This window comes from Diadema setosum, chromosome 2, assembly GCF_964275005.1.
Source record: "Diadema setosum chromosome 2, eeDiaSeto1, whole genome shotgun sequence".
NCBI classification, from domain to species: domain Eukaryota; kingdom Metazoa; phylum Echinodermata; class Echinoidea; order Diadematoida; family Diadematidae; genus Diadema; species Diadema setosum.
Window position 1 is genome coordinate 48,712,678 of NC_092686.1, and position 17,935 is coordinate 48,730,612.

At 36.7% G+C, this 17,935-nt stretch overlaps 2 protein-coding genes across 2 annotated transcripts in view; one reads left to right on the plus strand and one right to left on the minus strand.

The window, feature by feature from the left end:
• Positions 1–14,968, plus strand: part of LOC140245941 (Fanconi anemia group D2 protein-like) — a 46,909-nt gene extending 31,941 nt beyond the window's left edge. Inside the window, exons 26-37 of the mRNA XM_072325407.1 lie at positions 257–370; positions 1,405–1,533; positions 2,359–2,477; positions 3,183–3,296; positions 4,024–4,151; positions 5,199–5,298; positions 7,014–7,136; positions 7,813–8,014; positions 8,431–8,580; positions 9,185–9,331; positions 9,703–9,837; positions 11,184–14,968. Of these exons, the coding sequence (XP_072181508.1) occupies positions 257–370; positions 1,405–1,533; positions 2,359–2,477; positions 3,183–3,296; positions 4,024–4,151; positions 5,199–5,298; positions 7,014–7,136; positions 7,813–8,014; positions 8,431–8,580; positions 9,185–9,331; positions 9,703–9,837; positions 11,184–11,249 (1,527 nt within the window). The 3' untranslated portion in view covers positions 11,250–14,968. The remainder of the gene's footprint in view (positions 1–256; positions 371–1,404; positions 1,534–2,358; positions 2,478–3,182; positions 3,297–4,023; positions 4,152–5,198; positions 5,299–7,013; positions 7,137–7,812; positions 8,015–8,430; positions 8,581–9,184; positions 9,332–9,702; positions 9,838–11,183) is intronic.
• A 220-nt stretch (positions 14,969–15,188) lies between these two features.
• LOC140245950 (uncharacterized) overlaps positions 15,189–17,935 on the minus strand; it is a 31,366-nt gene continuing 28,619 nt past the window's right edge. Inside the window, exons 23-27 of the mRNA XM_072325413.1 lie at positions 17,728–17,929; positions 17,184–17,340; positions 16,680–16,735; positions 15,788–16,033; positions 15,189–15,280 (exon numbers count right to left, since the gene is read on the minus strand). Coding sequence (XP_072181514.1) covers positions 15,189–15,280; positions 15,788–16,033; positions 16,680–16,735; positions 17,184–17,340; positions 17,728–17,929 — 753 coding nt within the window. The remainder of the gene's footprint in view (positions 15,281–15,787; positions 16,034–16,679; positions 16,736–17,183; positions 17,341–17,727; positions 17,930–17,935) is intronic.

Genomic DNA, 17,935 nt, shown 5'->3' on the forward strand with positions numbered 1-17,935 from the left:
TTTTATGCTTTATTGCAACTCTAAGAGTCTTTTGAATTAGGATGGTACACTGACAATTTCATCCTCATGTATTTTTCAAAATTTGTTCTTTTTCCACATCTGATTCTGCTTCTTGGTATACATATGTCAAGGAAGTGTCATTAAATAGAGACATTAAAAAAAGAAACTGTCATAAGTGCAGATTAGAATAGTTTACAAGTACCAAGGATTCAAGGTGTAAAAAAATTTAAATTTCACTAATACCAATATTATTCAGGATGTGCAAGTTTTCCAGCTTCAGCCGCCAGAGTTGGAGTTTCTCCTGGAAGATCTGAACTCCAAACTGGACCATGCTCTTCCAGCATCAGTTGGTAGGAGGACGTTTCTCAAGGTAAGTATTTAATCTAAGGCAGGTTTTATGGAGACAAAAGATGTTTTATATTTTCATGAAGATTGCATTATCATTCACCCTGTTTTGAATGGTCTACCAAATTTCTTTGGTTAATGTTTAACAGTCAAGATTGTTTCCAGAACTATTTTGCAGGGAAAAAGCTGCCAAGTCTCTACTTCTACAGGATTGGTCTGGTCTAGTCGAATCTTCCTCATTTGTATGTGTGAATGTTAGCAGCATTGTAAGTAAGGAAGCTTAATAATTGACTAGACAACTGTGAAAGGCTCCTGTTGCGTGGTGATACATATTCACAACATATTAAGTCATTACTTTTCTGTTTGCTTTCTCCCAAATACTGTAAAAGTGGTACTTTTCGCAGTGGAAATTTTCGCACATTTCGCACAATCAGATGCTAGCGCAAAAATAAAACGCGAGAATATTTTTGCATGCCATTTATTTCAGTAATTAAAGTCCTGATTCCATATGGAATTGAAAACTCAAGAAATCCATCTTACCGGGCTGAACACGAAAAATTACTTGCGCGAAAATATCATCAACTTTTACAGTAGCACATTGCACCTTTGGTAAATGCCTGATATACTGTGATGTTTAATTAGAAATTATATATACTGAGGGCCTGCTGGCTCTTGCATTTTTGTCAAGTGTTAGTATTTTCTTTTCCCAGCATGCATTCACCAATTCTTATTTTTTTTTCTTTTTTTCATTGGAGATCTGAATATGTGGATAACCAGTTCAACATTTGTATGGAGATACAGTATTAATGATCAGACATTATAATTATGTGGACTCCATTGTTGTTGCCGAGATTTGATTTGATTTTGAATTGAGCAGAAAATTTTGAATACTTTGTTTATAAATGGAAATATTTTGCTTGATTTTGATTAAAGCTATTTCTATGCATCTCATGATATTAAAAGTACCTAACTACATGCCTGAAAGGAACTAGATTTTTCGATAGTAATGTCATGCTGTGTGTGTTCAGTTCATTGTACACAATTTATCTGCATATTTAGGCCAAATGGGACAAGACAGTTGGCTTCTCTCACCTTGATCAGCTGACTCCGTGTCAGGCGGCCAAGAAAGCTGTTAAGATGCTTCCATTGCTCTGTCAACATCTTGAGACAACCAGTGGCTTCTTTCAGGTCTGTCTGCAATCTTTGTCTCTTATCATGTGATATCTATTGGGACTTGAGCTGTATCAATATCATGACAGAGAAAGAGACTTTTGATCCCCCCCCCCCTCAAAAAAAAAAAAAAAAAAAAAAAAAAAAAATTCAGCTGAGAGTATTTTGAACTGTTCAAAAGAGTTCTAGGACAACTGCCCCCTGGACAGTTATCCCAAACCCTTCCCCTTCCCCTGACCCTAGTCCTAATTCTGACCCTTATTCTAACCGTTACCTAAATTCTAACTCCAAACCTAACCCTAAACTCAATCTTTACTCGAACCCTATCACTGATTTGTATTTAGCTGGGGGTAATTGTCCTCAGTGCGTAATTGTCCTGATACTGTGCAGAAGTTTTGGAGTGTTGCTAATTCTACTAATGCCTGAACCAGTTATGATATTCCTTATTTTTACATAAAACAGTGACGTGATATAAATTCCACGGCAGCCATTTTCACAACATTCATTAGGTCAGCCCTGGCTTCAAGCTAACTAAACACACACATAAACAATTACAATGTGATTATAATACCCAGACAATGCTGCTGGGTGCAGACGTGCAGTTGTTCATATTATTCTTTGGCATACTGATGCTCAGTGAATAGTAAATTGTGGTCTTTAGACTAAGTAAAAGACTAGTCTGATGATAGCTGTCAGTCAGTCTTGTGATCAGGATCTATATCACCATTTTATTATATGAACAGTGCTAAATGCACATTTGCTCATCAATATGGACTATGAATGACTGATTCAAAACATTGTATATCTTGACTGTGATTATATCTGCTTTGGATAATTGACCAGGCCCTAATGGCTGAGAATGATGGAATGATTGATGGACCAGGATGGAACTCTGAGGAGGCTGGTCAGATGGGAAGATGTCTTCACCTGTTGCTCAAGGCTGTCCATACCATCCTCTCATGGTAAGGTTACCCTAGCCAAGCCTCATAGGAGACTCACTGAACACTATCTACAATATATTGGCTTCTTGAGTCAGTGTAACACATAGCCCCAGGTCCTTACCTACTGAAAAAGTAACAAATCAGAGGAAAAATTATTATGGAATGATTGAGCATATTATTAAGTGAGACATATATTTGTGAAAAATTCTGTTTAGCATTACTGGACCATATGTTTCTTTGTGTTTGTGGTCCTCAGTCTTTGTGATTATCCTTCCATGAAAACCCACCAAATGCAAAATTAATTCACTGAAAACAAATGTCATCTGTAACATGTTTCTGCTATTGCTCTGCCAGAAAAGAGAGAACCAATTTGCTATTAATTAACTGTTAGTGATACATCTAAATAGCTGAAAACTCCAATCCTAGATCCATTTAAGAGTAGTATAGTTATGAGTACTGTAGGACTAAGAGTTACAAAATTTAATTTTGAAAGTTGCTACGTTTTGCAACCATTTGAGTGAATAGAAACAGTATGTGATGCATTCAACTTCAAGTCTACAGACAAGCAAGATGCTGTGTGCTTCCCATGATAGTGGAGATAGAAGTTACTCAATGAGAATGAGGGCATTGAGTGCTCTGTTATGAGAGATTTGTGTATGATTATACAGTTGATCTTAGGATTGTCTACAATGATCTTTCTATGTTTGAATGTTGACTGTTTTACAGGAGTGGTTTTGTATCATCAGAGAACCAGAGTATGATAGAGGAAGCTCTGAGTACACTGAGTTCTCGCATTGCTGATGCAGGGAAGACAACCTTCTCAGAAGCAGAGATTCTCAAGTATGTCATATTTTCCCCTGTTTTTACTTTTTATGTAACATTAACCTTTATGGAATAATGATGATTGCATATATTTAGGCAGAGAAAAATAAAATTTATTAAAAAAAAAAAATCTATGAAAAGTGAATTAATCTGCAGGTACGTAACATGATGAAAAGAAACATCAATATTGACAAAATAGACATAACAAAACAAAATATGAGAAAGTGAAATCTATGACAATAAACATCAAGATATCAATGTAAGAAATACAACACCATTATGTAAGAGGACAAGTGGAAGACAAACCTTTGTTGAGTGCAGTTCCTATGAAATCAGCAGACTGATGAGTGAAATAACAAGATTTTTCTCTATTTGGCAATACCTTGCATGACACTGCATTTTTGCTGCTGACACGTTTTTTTTTTTAAAGGTTTAATTTGGGATTTATCTCATACTTTTGATCTTTATATTGCTGTTTCCTGTGAACAGATTTAATGTGGATAAAGTGCTGTATGCAATAGTTTCCATGGTTACATGTCATGCATGATCCAACACAGTGCACTCATATGGCAAGATCACCTTGGAATATTGATGCATCTTTCCAACATGTAGACACTAACCACATCACTGCCCGACCTAAGCTCATGATGCTTGTACAATAAAGCAAAAAGTTGTTTTTTTCAGTTGTCATAAGAGTTGTTAAGATTCAATGATGGTATTTAACCTGGTATCCATGTCTATCCAGAAATGCCTTCCACTACATAGAGAACTTCTCTGGTACTGTGCCAAAGCTTGGCATTGGAGTCACCATTCTCTCCATTCTTATGACTCTGAACAAGAGGGGAACCACAAGCAAGGCAAGCAAGAATATAGGTCAGTCAATGTTAGCTCTCTTTGAGTACCCACTTCATTATCACTCTTCCATCCTCTTCTCTTTAATGAAACATGCTAGAATAAGAGTGGATGGCAATGACTTCTACTACTGATGAAAAATAAAAGAAGTTTACTCTTGTGCCTGCATCATTTGATGAAGTCAGAGGCATTTGTGGGTGTTTGTCAGTCAGACTGTTATTTGTTTGGCCTTAGAATCATAATACACATAACTATCAAGGGAGTATAAGGTGAGTACAAGTGCATGTGTGAAGTGAAAAACATGGTTAATTAAAGTAATCAAGTGAAAGCATTTGGGATAGATTAAGATATATTCATACGTTAGATTTTGAGATCATACAACTATACAGTAATAAAAAGTTGGTAAAGTAATAAAATGTTGGTAAAATTCTGTCAAACTGTAAGACTTATAGCTGTGAGTCTCACATGCTTTTAAGATCAAAGCCAGTGGACCAAGCATGTTCTGAAGCGTTTATATTTCAATACAATACCTCTAGAAGCATTGTCTTCCATGATTTATAAATGCTATGTAAAAGGATAAGGGACTCGATGTAAATGGGGCAAAATATTGTGCTTGTATAATGGCACCTTGAAGGATTGGTTATCAGTTGATTTTGTGACTACAGTGGACTCCTGTTATAACGAAGTCCTTGGGACCAGCAGTTTTCTTTCATTATATTGAAATTTTGAGGTAACTGAACAAATAAACAATAAAAAAACAGCGGATAATGTTGTGGTCTGAATTTTTACTTTGTTATATCCAGAATTTTGTTATAACCATGTTCGTTACAACCACGGGAGTGCACTGTACCAATGCGACATTGCCTCTGGTCTTCATGTTGCTATAGTTTGAACAAGTATACGTGTACATGTGTGAGACGAGAGGATATTGCTTCACGTGATGCATATTTTGCTGCATAGTCTGTCACACCAGAGCACTATTCTTCCTGTGATTTTGAATGCATATTTTTGAAGAATTCTAGATCACAACTGACCATGCATGATGACAAAAGTCTGTGTTTCTTTTAGCTTCTTTGGCCGAGTCTCTGTTGAAGAGAGATTGGATGTCTGAAGATGGACTTCCACTGAAAGGAGCAGAGCACAATGAACAGCTGCAGCAAGTCTTGGAGTGAGTCTCGGCATATCAAGTACAAGTATATTATCAAATATTGTCTATGGTTTAGCTCATTTGTCTGAAGTATATATATTTTTTATGCCTCCGCCAACGAAGTGGCAGGAGGCATTATGTTTTCGGGTCGTCCGTCCGTCCGTCTGTCCGTACGTCCGTACGTATGTCCGTCCGTCCCGTTTTGTTTTTGTCGATATCTCAAGAACCGTGTGGTGGTTTTGCGTCAAACTTGGTATGAGGGTATATCCTTGGGGGATGATACTTTGTGTGGATTTTAGGGTCACAGGGTCAAAGGTCAAAGGTCACAGGTTATTTTGTGAAAAAAAAATTTGAAATTTCATGTTTTTCTCCATATCTCGCAAATGGTTCAAGGTATCTTCATGGAACTTAGTATATATGCTTGTACCAATGGGCAGTGATTATCTAGGGAAGTTGGGGGTCATGGGTCAAAGGTCAGGGGTCAAAGGTCAAGGTCAACTCCTCAAAATATAACTACTTTCCTTATATTTATGCAATGCCTGAAGGATTTTTTAAAAACTTGATGTATGCATGTATAACCCAATATATATTCTGTGGGAAGTTTCTTGCCAAAAGGTCAAAGGTCAAAAGGTCAAAGGTCAAGTGAAAGTGCTAAATTGCACTTTTTCCTCCATATCTCAAAAATAACTCAAGGTATTGTCATGAAACTTACATATTTATGCATGTTCTACCTAACAGTGATTCTCTTTGGAACTGTGGGGTCAAAGGTCAAAGGCCAGGTTTCGATAATACTATTTTACCATTTGATACTGAAATTATACTTTTTCTCAATACCTTGAAAATTACTCAATGCATAAACTTGTAAAAGGGTCAAAAGTCAAGTGAAAATCATCAGTTCCCCCAAATACCTGCACTCTGACGTTTTAATCATTCATCCAATTGAACCTAGTTCTAGGAAAGTGAACATTCAGCACATTTGTGGCAAACCTGTCATTTTAATATTTTGCCAATTGTGTGAAAGTGTCATAACACATTGTCAAAACATTGTACTATAGACCTATTAGGAGAACCATGTATTATGGCGGAGGCATACACCAGTCGCCGTAGCGACATTTCTAGTTTATTTGATGTGCTTGTCATAAGTTTGATAATTATGTTTTATTTTCATTACTTGTTGCCTGTAGCTAATGTTTCTTGTTCATATTTAGGCTGGGTTCTCATGTGGTTGTTACAAGATACATATTCATTTCTCCACCTCAAACATATCCTAAGCTTTCATTGCGCTTCTCAGGGAAATCATAAATTTGATTTATATGCCTCCCATTTATTTTTAGAATCAATTCAGATTGCATTCTGAGTGTCATATCAAAACAAGTTAAAGTCAGATATGTCATGTGGCCAGTCAGAGATCACAATAGACAATGAATATGGCAGGAAGTTGTAGAAAATGAATGTCTATCTGGTTCTCAGCTTCTCTTACTTCTCACAATTATTCAACTGAGGAATTCTGATATCACTGAATGAAATAAATCCAGAATGAAAAAAAAAAAAAAATGAAATAAGAATAAAAAACATGCTCTTCCTAACCATTGTCTGCAATAGTGTAGAGAAGTTGTGCTATGGCCACAGTTATAGATTATCAGTGTTTTCGTTTTAGAACGCTTCAATTTGATAGTGTGTGAAGGTGTGTACCACTCACTTGTTGATGTGAGTCAACCTCTATGTGTTTCCTACAGGACCTATCTACACCATGTGGACGACCCGTTGTCCACCATTGAGATGCTGACCACTGAAGCCATTCCAGAGTTACTCCAAGGAAATAAGAATACAGTATCAGCACTCTTCCCTACTCTCAACAGGTAGATGAACAATAAAATAGTTCTCATAATTAAAAGGGAAATAAGCTTCATCTATTTAGTGTGCATGTATTTTGTATCAGTTGTCCCACCCTGTTTGTTGTTGTTGGGTTGGTTTTTTTTTTTTTTGGGGGGGGGGGGAGGAGGATAGGTGGATAAAGGTATTTATCTGTCATGCAGGGAAATCATGGCACCCTCTTTTTTTTAAAGTTTACTATAAATGATTCATCATGACATATCTGATAATGAATTAAGATCAATTTAAGTGTATTTTCTTTTTTTTTTGTTGTCATTACTATTTGCTTGTCAGAAAATAAGCCTCTTTAAACGTTGAGAGAATCCCCTTGATTATTTTGTAGTCATCACTGATCTCCTTGACAAAGGATGTTTCCCTTTATGCTGTATTTCCTGTGGCACATACCTAGTAATCATTACCGTTTTACATTTTACACAAGAGACTCTTAGCTTGATTCAAAGTGAATGACTGTAAAAGATGGACATTGTCATTAAATGTCAAAATAAAGAATGAATGGGAAGTATGAACATCTTTAGCTACATGATAATGTTACAGCATGTTTCAGTCTGTTGTGCTATAGAAGGGAAAATAGGAATATATCAAAAAGTTTGATTCTGTTATGACGATTTGTAGTGATTGTATGGTTTCCCTTCCCCCCATCAGGAATTCACTCAGCTGTTATTATCACACCATGCTGAAGGAACTGGTCTCCAATGTCCAGCATCTTCAGCCATCTCTACAGTCATCAGCTGATGACCAGGGAGAAGTCTTTGACCGCTGGAGGTCTGCGGTCAAGGTCTTTGGAGGTCTGGTTGGCATCATCAAGGCTTTTGATATGAGGACCAACTTAAAGTCACTCCTAAAGGTAGACTCATCACAATGTGTCTCAAGTCTTGTTTGTATGCTGGTGTCATTTAGCTGCATTCAGTGAGGTAATGGTCTTTGACTCATGAATCATAGATATATTTGTTTGTTTGATTTTGTTGTTTTTCCTTGCACCTGTTTATGTATTACAGGATAAACCTTTGACACCTTCAACTCTAGTAGCACCATAGATGACACACGGTAGTTATACAGTGTTGCCTGATGTTAACCTTATTGCTATGATTTTTATTGTGAAATTTGTAGAAACTATAAGTCATTGAAGTGATGAATAAATACCAATTACTGGACTTCAGTGGAGAGTTGTATATAGCTGTATTTAGTTGGATTTTTCCCCACTTATGTGTAAAGTATGCTGAGATGGCATAACATTTCTTTTCCTGACGCCCTCCTTCCCAGTATGGGCGTGTCTTCCTGGAAGTTTTCCTCCGACAGGGAATGCCCCTCATGGATAAGTTGTTCAGGACACAGAGGGATGATGTTCAGTCGCTGCTGAAAATATTGCAGCAGGGTACGAGATCTCTGCAGCATGTGTGCAGTCACTCCAAGGTAAGGCATTTATTATACCAACATATGAAGGATCTGCTAATAGGCACAATGTTTTATATATATATATATATATATATATATATATATATATATATATGATATTATGTAATGTATGATGTAGGACAAATTTAGATATATATCATTATCTAAAATTGTACTTCTATCTCCAGATTTGAACCAAGAACCTTGAGTGCTAATTAGATAAAACGTTGGTCATCATACATGACAAATACCAATCAGCAGACTTGAATGACTTTTTTTCCCCTTTGTTTTTTATAGTAACATCTATATTCCCCAGAATGTACATCTTAAGATATTGCAAAATTTACTTTGCAAAATGGCATTATGACTGTGAATGCTGTATGTGGATTTTCAAAGATTTTTGTTTGGAAAAGAATGAACTTGTACTTTTCATTAACTCTAAATATGTTGACTTCCAAATACATGATGAACCATGCATGCCTGTTTGATGCACACAGGCTACAGAGGAGGTCCATTCTCCATACTGTCTGTCATTGAGTTTTTGTTTCCCACATCAGGTTGTTGAGATAGTGCTATTCTTTATGCTGTGTGTGTCATTACTGAATTTCTTTGCCCACATCAGGTTGCTAAGGACATTGCTTTGACTAGCCATGTGCCACAAGTGAAGAAACTTCTGGAGCAGTTCGTGTACCGAGTGAAAGCCATGCTTACGCTTCACAACTGTCTCGATGCATTTTGGGTCGGCAATTTAAAGAACAGAGACTTGAAGGTACAGTATGTCCCTAAAATTCTACAAATCTTTCTTCTCAATGGTATAGTGAGGTCATGTGAGGTACTCGTTGATTGATGGATTTTTCCCCTGTCGGATGCCTAAGACTCGGTAGATTTCATCCTCTCTAAAGAGTTCTTCTTTTTCTTTTAGAGTAAAGATACGGGTGTTGAGCAAAGATAACAGAAAAAAAAAAAGGACATCCTGAAATTAAGGCTTGTGCTCTTTCCCTCATTAAACTCTTTGTTTTTGTTTCATTGTTTTATACAATGCTTTGAGTTAACTGATAACCAGTTGTGTTTCAGTTTCCATCATTCAGACAGGTGTTTGCTATATATCTTCTGTTTCCCCGTATGAAACTCTAAACACAGGGAGATGAGATTCCGTCCCAGATGTCGCGTGCGGACACAGAGGAAGATGAAGAGGAGGAGGAGGAGGATGGCGATGGCGATTTGGGAAGTCAGCTACTCTCTTCAGATGACAGCGATGATGAAGGCGACAAAGAGGTCTGTAGAAAGTCATGTGGGAAATTTTGCATGAGGTATATTTTCTTTATTGCATGATCAAGTTTAAATTACTAATTGTCATGACCCTTTAGTTCAGATATTGTTTTAGAATGCATCATTCTTATGGGATACTTTTCGTTAGAATTATAGAGGCGAAGAGATAAGTGGAAATACTCTGATTTTGAATGACATTGTGTAGCATATGTAATGTAGTCTTTACTCTTTAGTCTTTACAAAAAACCCATTGAGATTTTTGTCATATTCTATATTCTCCTTCAAAGGCCAGTTTTACTTTTGTATGGAGTTAGAAAATAATCTTTTGGAAAAGTGAAAATGTTTTCCAAACTTTAGTAAAATCGATCAAATTTTGAATGCAGCCAGAGAGATGTTAGTGTTCTGTATTTGAGCCTGTTATGCTGAAGTGAGTACTGGAACCACCAAGTCTGAGTCCTCCTCCTCAGGTGATAATCATACTAGTATTGGTAAAAAGACATGAATATTTCTGTAATTTTTTCCTAGATTAACCCATTGAGGACGAGCTGATTTTAAATAGCTAGAACACGTTTTCCGTAGACTCCTGCCCGAGTATACTTGAGACTAATCCTCTGTTGGTTAAGACTACCATGACTGTGAGATTATTACTTTTTGTACTGTTGAAACAAACTAAATTCTGTTTGTATTTCTATAAATGGATACAGAAGTGCTTGAAACTTGGCATCTAATTTATTTCCTATCTTGTTATAGTCTTTGCATTGAATTGAAAGACCCAGAAAGTTTTCAAATGAAGGTCATTGTTATTATTTCAAGTATCCCTAAATTGTTATATTAATTTCATTTCATTTCATTCATTTATTTATGCACGGCACATACTTCAGTCCGAAGACTGTTCTTCCGCAGGTCCGTGCGGATAAAATTCAACATAGATATACAGAAATGAAAAAAGAAACCAAACAAACAAAAAACAAAACTCATACATAAAAAAAGCAAAACATAATTAATTATAGAAAACACAAAAAACATGGTGATGAAAACTGCGGCACACATAATCATATCATCACAATACTGGTCACTAGGGCCATTCAAACACAATGTTTGCCTCACTTTTATTCTCTATTTTCTGTGGTCTGTGCTTTGTTATGCAACACCCTCTGTTGATGTATTCATGTATCTCTGATGTTTGATGAAGCTCCCTATTAACCTGTTGAGGACAGACTGATTTTGCTATAACACCCAATTCCCATAGACACCTGCCCAAGTATTCTCGGGACTCGTCTTCTACAGGTTAACAAAAGTCTGTAGAAGCATTTGATATTGTAGTTATCATCAAATTACTGTTGATGTTACAGGAGGAGGCTGCTCCAGCAAAAGGCAACCAGTCAGACAGTGAAGTGTCCTGCAGTGAAAGTTTTTGATCTCCAGGATTATCACCTAGCAACAGGAGCTGGATCAACTCTTCCTTAACATGTGGCTTCAAGTACAATGACCCTAGTAGTGCTGCCATCAACACTTGCAGTAGTGATGGTCCTTGAAATCAGTCATTACCAGCAGGTACAACTCAAATTTGTTTGACATAGTGTGATAGCTAGAGGGACAAAGTGTGAAATGTTGTCTTGTGAAGTCTGAACAGAGGTTCACTGTGATAGATGAATCTGATGTACATGTGCTTTCCCTATTTCATAACACTGGCCATTCAGAATGATTGAATATGTCTCTCCCAAGTTAAACATTTTGTTAGCATTCCCTTGTGTCAGAGGTAAAATATGACCTGATATCAACCTGAAAGGATATTAGCTTTTGATTCAATCATTAGTACAGTTTGTACTGTGTTTAATTGTCTATATACCTGGCTAGAGAAGAAATAGACTCATATTCCAGTTTAGTTAGGAATACAAGTGTATCAACCCTACTCACATTGTACTGGTAAACATGTACATACGATGTGTATTTGCATATACTGTACTTATGCAATATTGGCAGAGATATGACAATATGAATCTGTGTGTGGGAACCAAATGCAAAACTTGTTATTTTTAAGAGCTTCAGATGTTTGTAGCATTTGAACCCACTTTCCACATCATTTGTCTAGATTAAAGCATTTATGGCTGAATCTTGTCTTATTAGATGTAAATCGAATGTAACCACTTTCTTTTTCATGAACTTCCAGTGCTAGTCTGCCAACATTGCATTGCTCGAAAGAGAACATCATGTGTTTGGGATTGCTAAAATAATTGGTTTCACTTAACATTAATCAGCATGGCAGTGTTGCTCAATTTAGTGTGGTTGTTTGGAGGCAACACCAACATCAGCACTAGCAAAAAATGTAAAAATGACTTAGATGAAGCAGTTGCATTCTTCTGAATGAAAGAATGCTTTAAAGTAAAAAGTTATATTGAGAAAGCATGTGGTCACTGTTTGCTTAGCAAGTGAAGTTATAATGATACATATAAATATTATTGTAATTGCTTCCATCTGCACATTATCAGTGATGAAATGTCAAAATATCTAAGAGATATGGTTCTGTTCTTCTTTGATAGAACACTTCACTTTGAACAAAACACCATGAGACACATTGTTCCACAAGAACAGACTGAAGTTGTCTTCAACATAGGCTGTTTGTCATTTATTGATATTTCACTTTTCATAATTTCTGATCTACATATTCAACATCAAGGTCAAGTCTGTAGTAGGAAGTTGCGTGAAAGACATTACCACAAAAACCAAGATAATATTTAAGTTCATTCATAAACTGAAAGACATGAAGTTACTTTTTGAAAGACGTCAAAGTGCTATGCACATCAGCAATAGAATTATTGATACAGTTTAGTATGAAAAACTAATACTTTTGCCCTACCAAATGCTTTTGACATTTAATCTCTCAACCATTTACATAGTGTTCTGAACTGTCCTCCAAAAGATATATACAGAACATGAAATTTCCAATATATACTTACTTTGTAGATTTCAGTAAAAGATATCTGATCATTTTTATGTTGCCGTATCAAAATGTACACATTTCAAGTTTATCATATGCATGAAAATTTGGTCATTTAGAAGCTTTAAGAACAAGTGATATCGAGCTGTAATCTTTCCTGGAGATTTTTTTTCTATGCCAAAATTATAGATGTATGTCAGAAATGATCGCTTCACATTTAAGATGCTTAATACATGTACTTTGAATCAATGGTTAAATTCTGGTTGTTCTTTTTTCTTCAGTGTAGCTCTTCAATGTAAGATTGCATTGCAGTGTTGCTTTCATTGTGAACCAAAGGTTGAGTCAGGTTAATTTTTCACTACGCAGTCAGTTGTTACTTAGCATTCACAAATTAGTTGTGAGAAATATCAAGAGAAAAATCATTGTGAAAGCCAGCAGGGTTCCCAGTCCATCAGGGAAATCAGGGAAAATTATTTTACTTTTTTTCCAGTCAAGGAAAAGTCATGGAATTTGATAAAAAATGCCTGAAATCAGGGAAATATCAGGAAATTTTGATTTGCCCCAAAATTGAAAGTAGTAAGACTTTGTTACATTTTGTTGCATATCAAAACAACATTCATTGGATGAAACTGGGTGAAAATTGGATGTGAAACTGGAAATTGAGTTGAAATAGTTACCATGAAAATTTGATACTTCGTCAGAGATAAATCAGGGAAAATCAGGGAATTTTGTTTTCTTGAAGTGCTGGGAACCCTGAGTAAGGGTGTTCTCTTATAAAACTACTCAAGAAACCATGTACTTTCATGACAAAGTGAGAATTCTTTAAGCATTACATGGCTTATCTCGTGCAGAAATTGTTTGAAATATGGGAAATATTGCCCTACGTGTTTTAACTGTACAAAAAGCTGTGCCGTGTAACTAACTGATTGCTCATACAATGGCAAGCATACCCATCATTTGCATTGTTGTTACAGACCTATTACATATATGATTAATCAACTTGCTACATTTTCTGTAGAAGTCTAAATTGTGCATAAAGGCACATGAATTGTAGACTTTGCATGTACAGTGTATTTCTGCAATTTACATAATCACAAGATACAAGTATGTCACAGACTAATAGCAAAAATTGATTATCAGATAATATAGGTTGATTTTATGATAAACAAAACAAAACCTGCCAAAAAGAAAGAATGAATATGCTTGAATTAAAGTAAGCAAATGAATCAAATCGTCGCTGGGGTGACAAGACCTTGTATCTCAAATTTTGGTGAAAATGACTTTTTTGCATTAGTGGTCAAATAATCGGTTAAGTGATGTCCTGTCCAAATCCCAGCTGTCTTACCCCCAAAATGAAGCCACCACGGCATGTCAAAGGAACGGCTATCCCATTCAGTATAGTGCTTTGGCCGCCATGTTTTTTGGCTCTTCTGAACATTTGACATTTTTGAGATACGAGGTCTTGTCGCCCCAGCGACGAAATAGTGGAGGGGTTTAAGTCTGAAGTGTCTGCTGTGACTGGCTTGATTTGGTTCAAGACTCTTGAGATACATTGCAGAGGGTAAATTCTGTTGAATGCATACATCTAAAGACATACATTCCTTGAGCATTGTTAATGTATGCAGTGATGAAATCTGTTATGGTAACATACATGTATATGTCCCATTGATATTGTGGAAAACAAGCTGAAAGAACTGCATTTGTAATTCATCTCAAAGACATCTTATTGCGACTTCATACTGTCACATACGTGCCAGCTGTTCAGTTTTAATTTTCACTAAAAGAAAATGCATTAATTTCAGTATGTTTTGATTTCTGGGAAATATTTGTTAATAGTAAAGTTTATGAAATTTATGACAGTTCAGATTTTTAACTAATTTTTCTTTGTTTGTCCGATTTATTAAGTCTCAGGGTTGGCACATATGCTGTCAACACACAAGCTAAATGGTGTAAATAGAATTTTAAATGCTTGATAGATATTCAGGTGAATTATAGGGTAAGCTCACCAACTTCATAAAACAAAGCCAAAGGAGATATAAATAATTGTACATCAATCTAAAGATCTTTTAATAACAATTAATATTGCAGTTCAATACTGAAAATAAAGCCATGATTGGAAAACTACTCGTACATTACGAAATTCGCTCTTTTTAATATACATCTTTTTTTGTACATTGAGTGTGGCTTCATGTGCCTTGAATAAATCATCTACAATTATTTCAATTCTGTTGGCCTGATTATTTTGTTGATATTGCACTTTTCACCAGCAGAAATCTTCATAAAGATTTGATCTTTGCTTTGAAGCAAATCATATCATTTCACAAGAAGTTTGAAATGCCATGGCAGTAGTCTGGTGACACTGACATCAGCCTTGGTAGTGATTGTGCCAAACCTTGGTGGTATGCCTATCGAGTGTTATTTAAGCACATGTCCAGTCTCCTTGAAGGAAGCAGTCATTTTGACAACATCCATTCCAGTTGATAGCTCCGTTCTTTATGCCATCAATATCACCTGTAAACAAGAGGTCATAGCATAGTGTCACTTGTTAGGATCTCACTTCTTTTTCTTTGTGTGAAACAGTCACATTAATCATGTCTTTGGAACAGCTGGGTTGAAGATTGGCGCAAATGTCATCATTGGCCACCAGGGAAGTTTGTATCGTACAGCAACACTGTAGAAATCCAGGTACAGATATTTCATATTTTTGGGTTTAAATCAGATGCAAAAGAGGAGCTTACCAAGTGTAATCTATGATATACCAAAATTCTAAAAGATCAATTAAACATAACATATTATACATACCCATTTTGCGACAAATGAAATGACTTTCCCGCATCTCAAGCACAGAAAAACTTGGGATTGGACAACGTATAATACTTGATGATTTGGACTTATTTTTTTATATCAATATAGACAAACTGAGACAGCTCAAGCAAGTGTAGCATGTTAGCATGGTACAATGTGTATATGTGTCAGAATTTATGAATAGTTTTGAAATACATAAAGCAACCAGCGTACCATTTACCAGCCAGCCCAGATCAGAAATCACTAGTTCTTCAGTCGACTCCATTGGAACGTCTACATAGCTGACAAACCCTGGAGTTGACTGGGCGTCAGTCCAACTACTGTCTGGAATGGCGCTCCAGGATAGGCCCGAGTCGCTACTCCTGATGTAGTAGGGTGCGGACGAGTCACGAGCGATCCCATAGAGAGCGTTGGTCGAGGGATCAAGGCCAATAATGTTACGCACTTTACTGCTGAGAGCTGTCAGAAAGATAGAACCAAAATCTAATGACATCAACATTAGCAATGCTTGAAACTCTCTTTGGAATGCCGAAAACAGTGGGCCTAGCTATTGATATGATTTAGAGACTTAGGCAGACATTTGTGATAAAAGTACTTCATGAGAACGCTGTTGGAATGTTCGCGTTTGATGGAAAGTTAGACTAGAGCTGCTTTATGTCATAAATTTCATACTGCACTGCGCAGACTTGAAAGTGATATCCCCGCCCCAACAAACAAACAAACAAACAAACAAACAAACAAACAAACAAACAAAACACATCTGAAAGTGCCAGACTTAAGTCTTCAGACCTTAGAAAAAGAATTGAAGAAATGGAAGAATTGAAAAGAATGAATTGAAAGAATTGAAAAGAATTTGAATTGATGTACATGTATTTTGGAACGTTTGTCCTCTTGTATTCGCCTGACAGATATGCCCCGCAATCTGCTGAAATTATGCTACTTTCACAATGACCACACTAAAAAGTTATCTAGATTGTCCGAGCAATTGTTGATCATTGTACAAAGCAGTCTGTACAGGGAAGCTGTATAATCCAAAGATCACTTCTTCCCCGTCTATTTAATCTCATGATGATTCGGAAAGGCATGTCCCTGTGTAGCGTCTTACCATTGGCGGCTAGTGACAATCCTCCTTGCAAACGGGTACACCTTCGAGTTGGTAACCTGCACGGATGACATTGAAACAAGTGGACATCAATTATAAAAACGCATATCATTATGCTGTAGTATAATTAACCTCCTTGGTATAATCAGGGCACTTTGTGAAATGGTTCGGCTGAGAAAGGAGAGACTGACGCGAGTTGTGTATGTGTATGTGTGTGTGTGGGGGGGGGGGGGCAATCTTTTGTATGAGTGCCCTTTCCCCATACCTCGAATCCGTGTAGTATTTAGCTTAGTATAGGAGGTATGGCAACCATTCAAATTTCTTGTGCTTCTGCATTAATCAAATGGTGTATCAATGTCTGTAAGTAACTTTCACATCATCAGCAGTGAATCGCCAGTGATTGCTTCAATCAATAGTGTTCACACTTTATAGATTAATGTAGCTCCTGACCTGTTCATACATCAAATATGATTACACTAGAATACCACATAGAACTTTTCTACTCACCGTTTGTTGAAGACAGACGTGACGCTATCGAGGTCTCTTTGAAGACCACTTGCTTTATCAGTCTGGGTGTCACACACGTAACCGAGAGAGTTCTGGTCGTCAGGCAGTACACCTCGCTCGAACTCCTCCGGCAGACTGGCGGACTGCGGGCATGTGTCTGCAAACACGAGGAATGGCTAAATCTTTAGGGCAATCTACGTGCAGTACAGCAGGTTTACCCTGAACATTGCACGTACAAATGAATATTGATAATACAGTGTATGTGTCACTGACTATTTTCATGCATTCTTGTCAAAATTATGCATTCCGTCTTTGAATAATTGCCCTATCTGGTTATGACAGTACGTTTAAAGGCCAAGTCTTCAAGCAATGTCTGTGGGAGTTCCATCAAGTACAGACAGAACGTACACAAAGCTCTGTGTTTGAGATCTAGGTACAAGAACTTGATAAACTTGCATCTAGTTATTCCCCATCCATATATAGGCTTAACAGCCATATCCAATTTCATTTTCAATGTGTAAGTGATGATAAATCCTGCACATACCGGTTTGCATAGGTTCGAGAGGGCATCCGTAAAACTCTGTTCTGAGAACGTTGAAAAGACGGTTGGCTGCATTAAAGTCATATTCCCCGAGTCTTATGATGACGTAACGTGCTTCCACCGGATAGGCCAAGTTGTGAGTAGCAACACGATTGTACTGACTGGTACTAGAATCAGGGGTCGCATACACAGTGGAGTGGTCAAACTACAT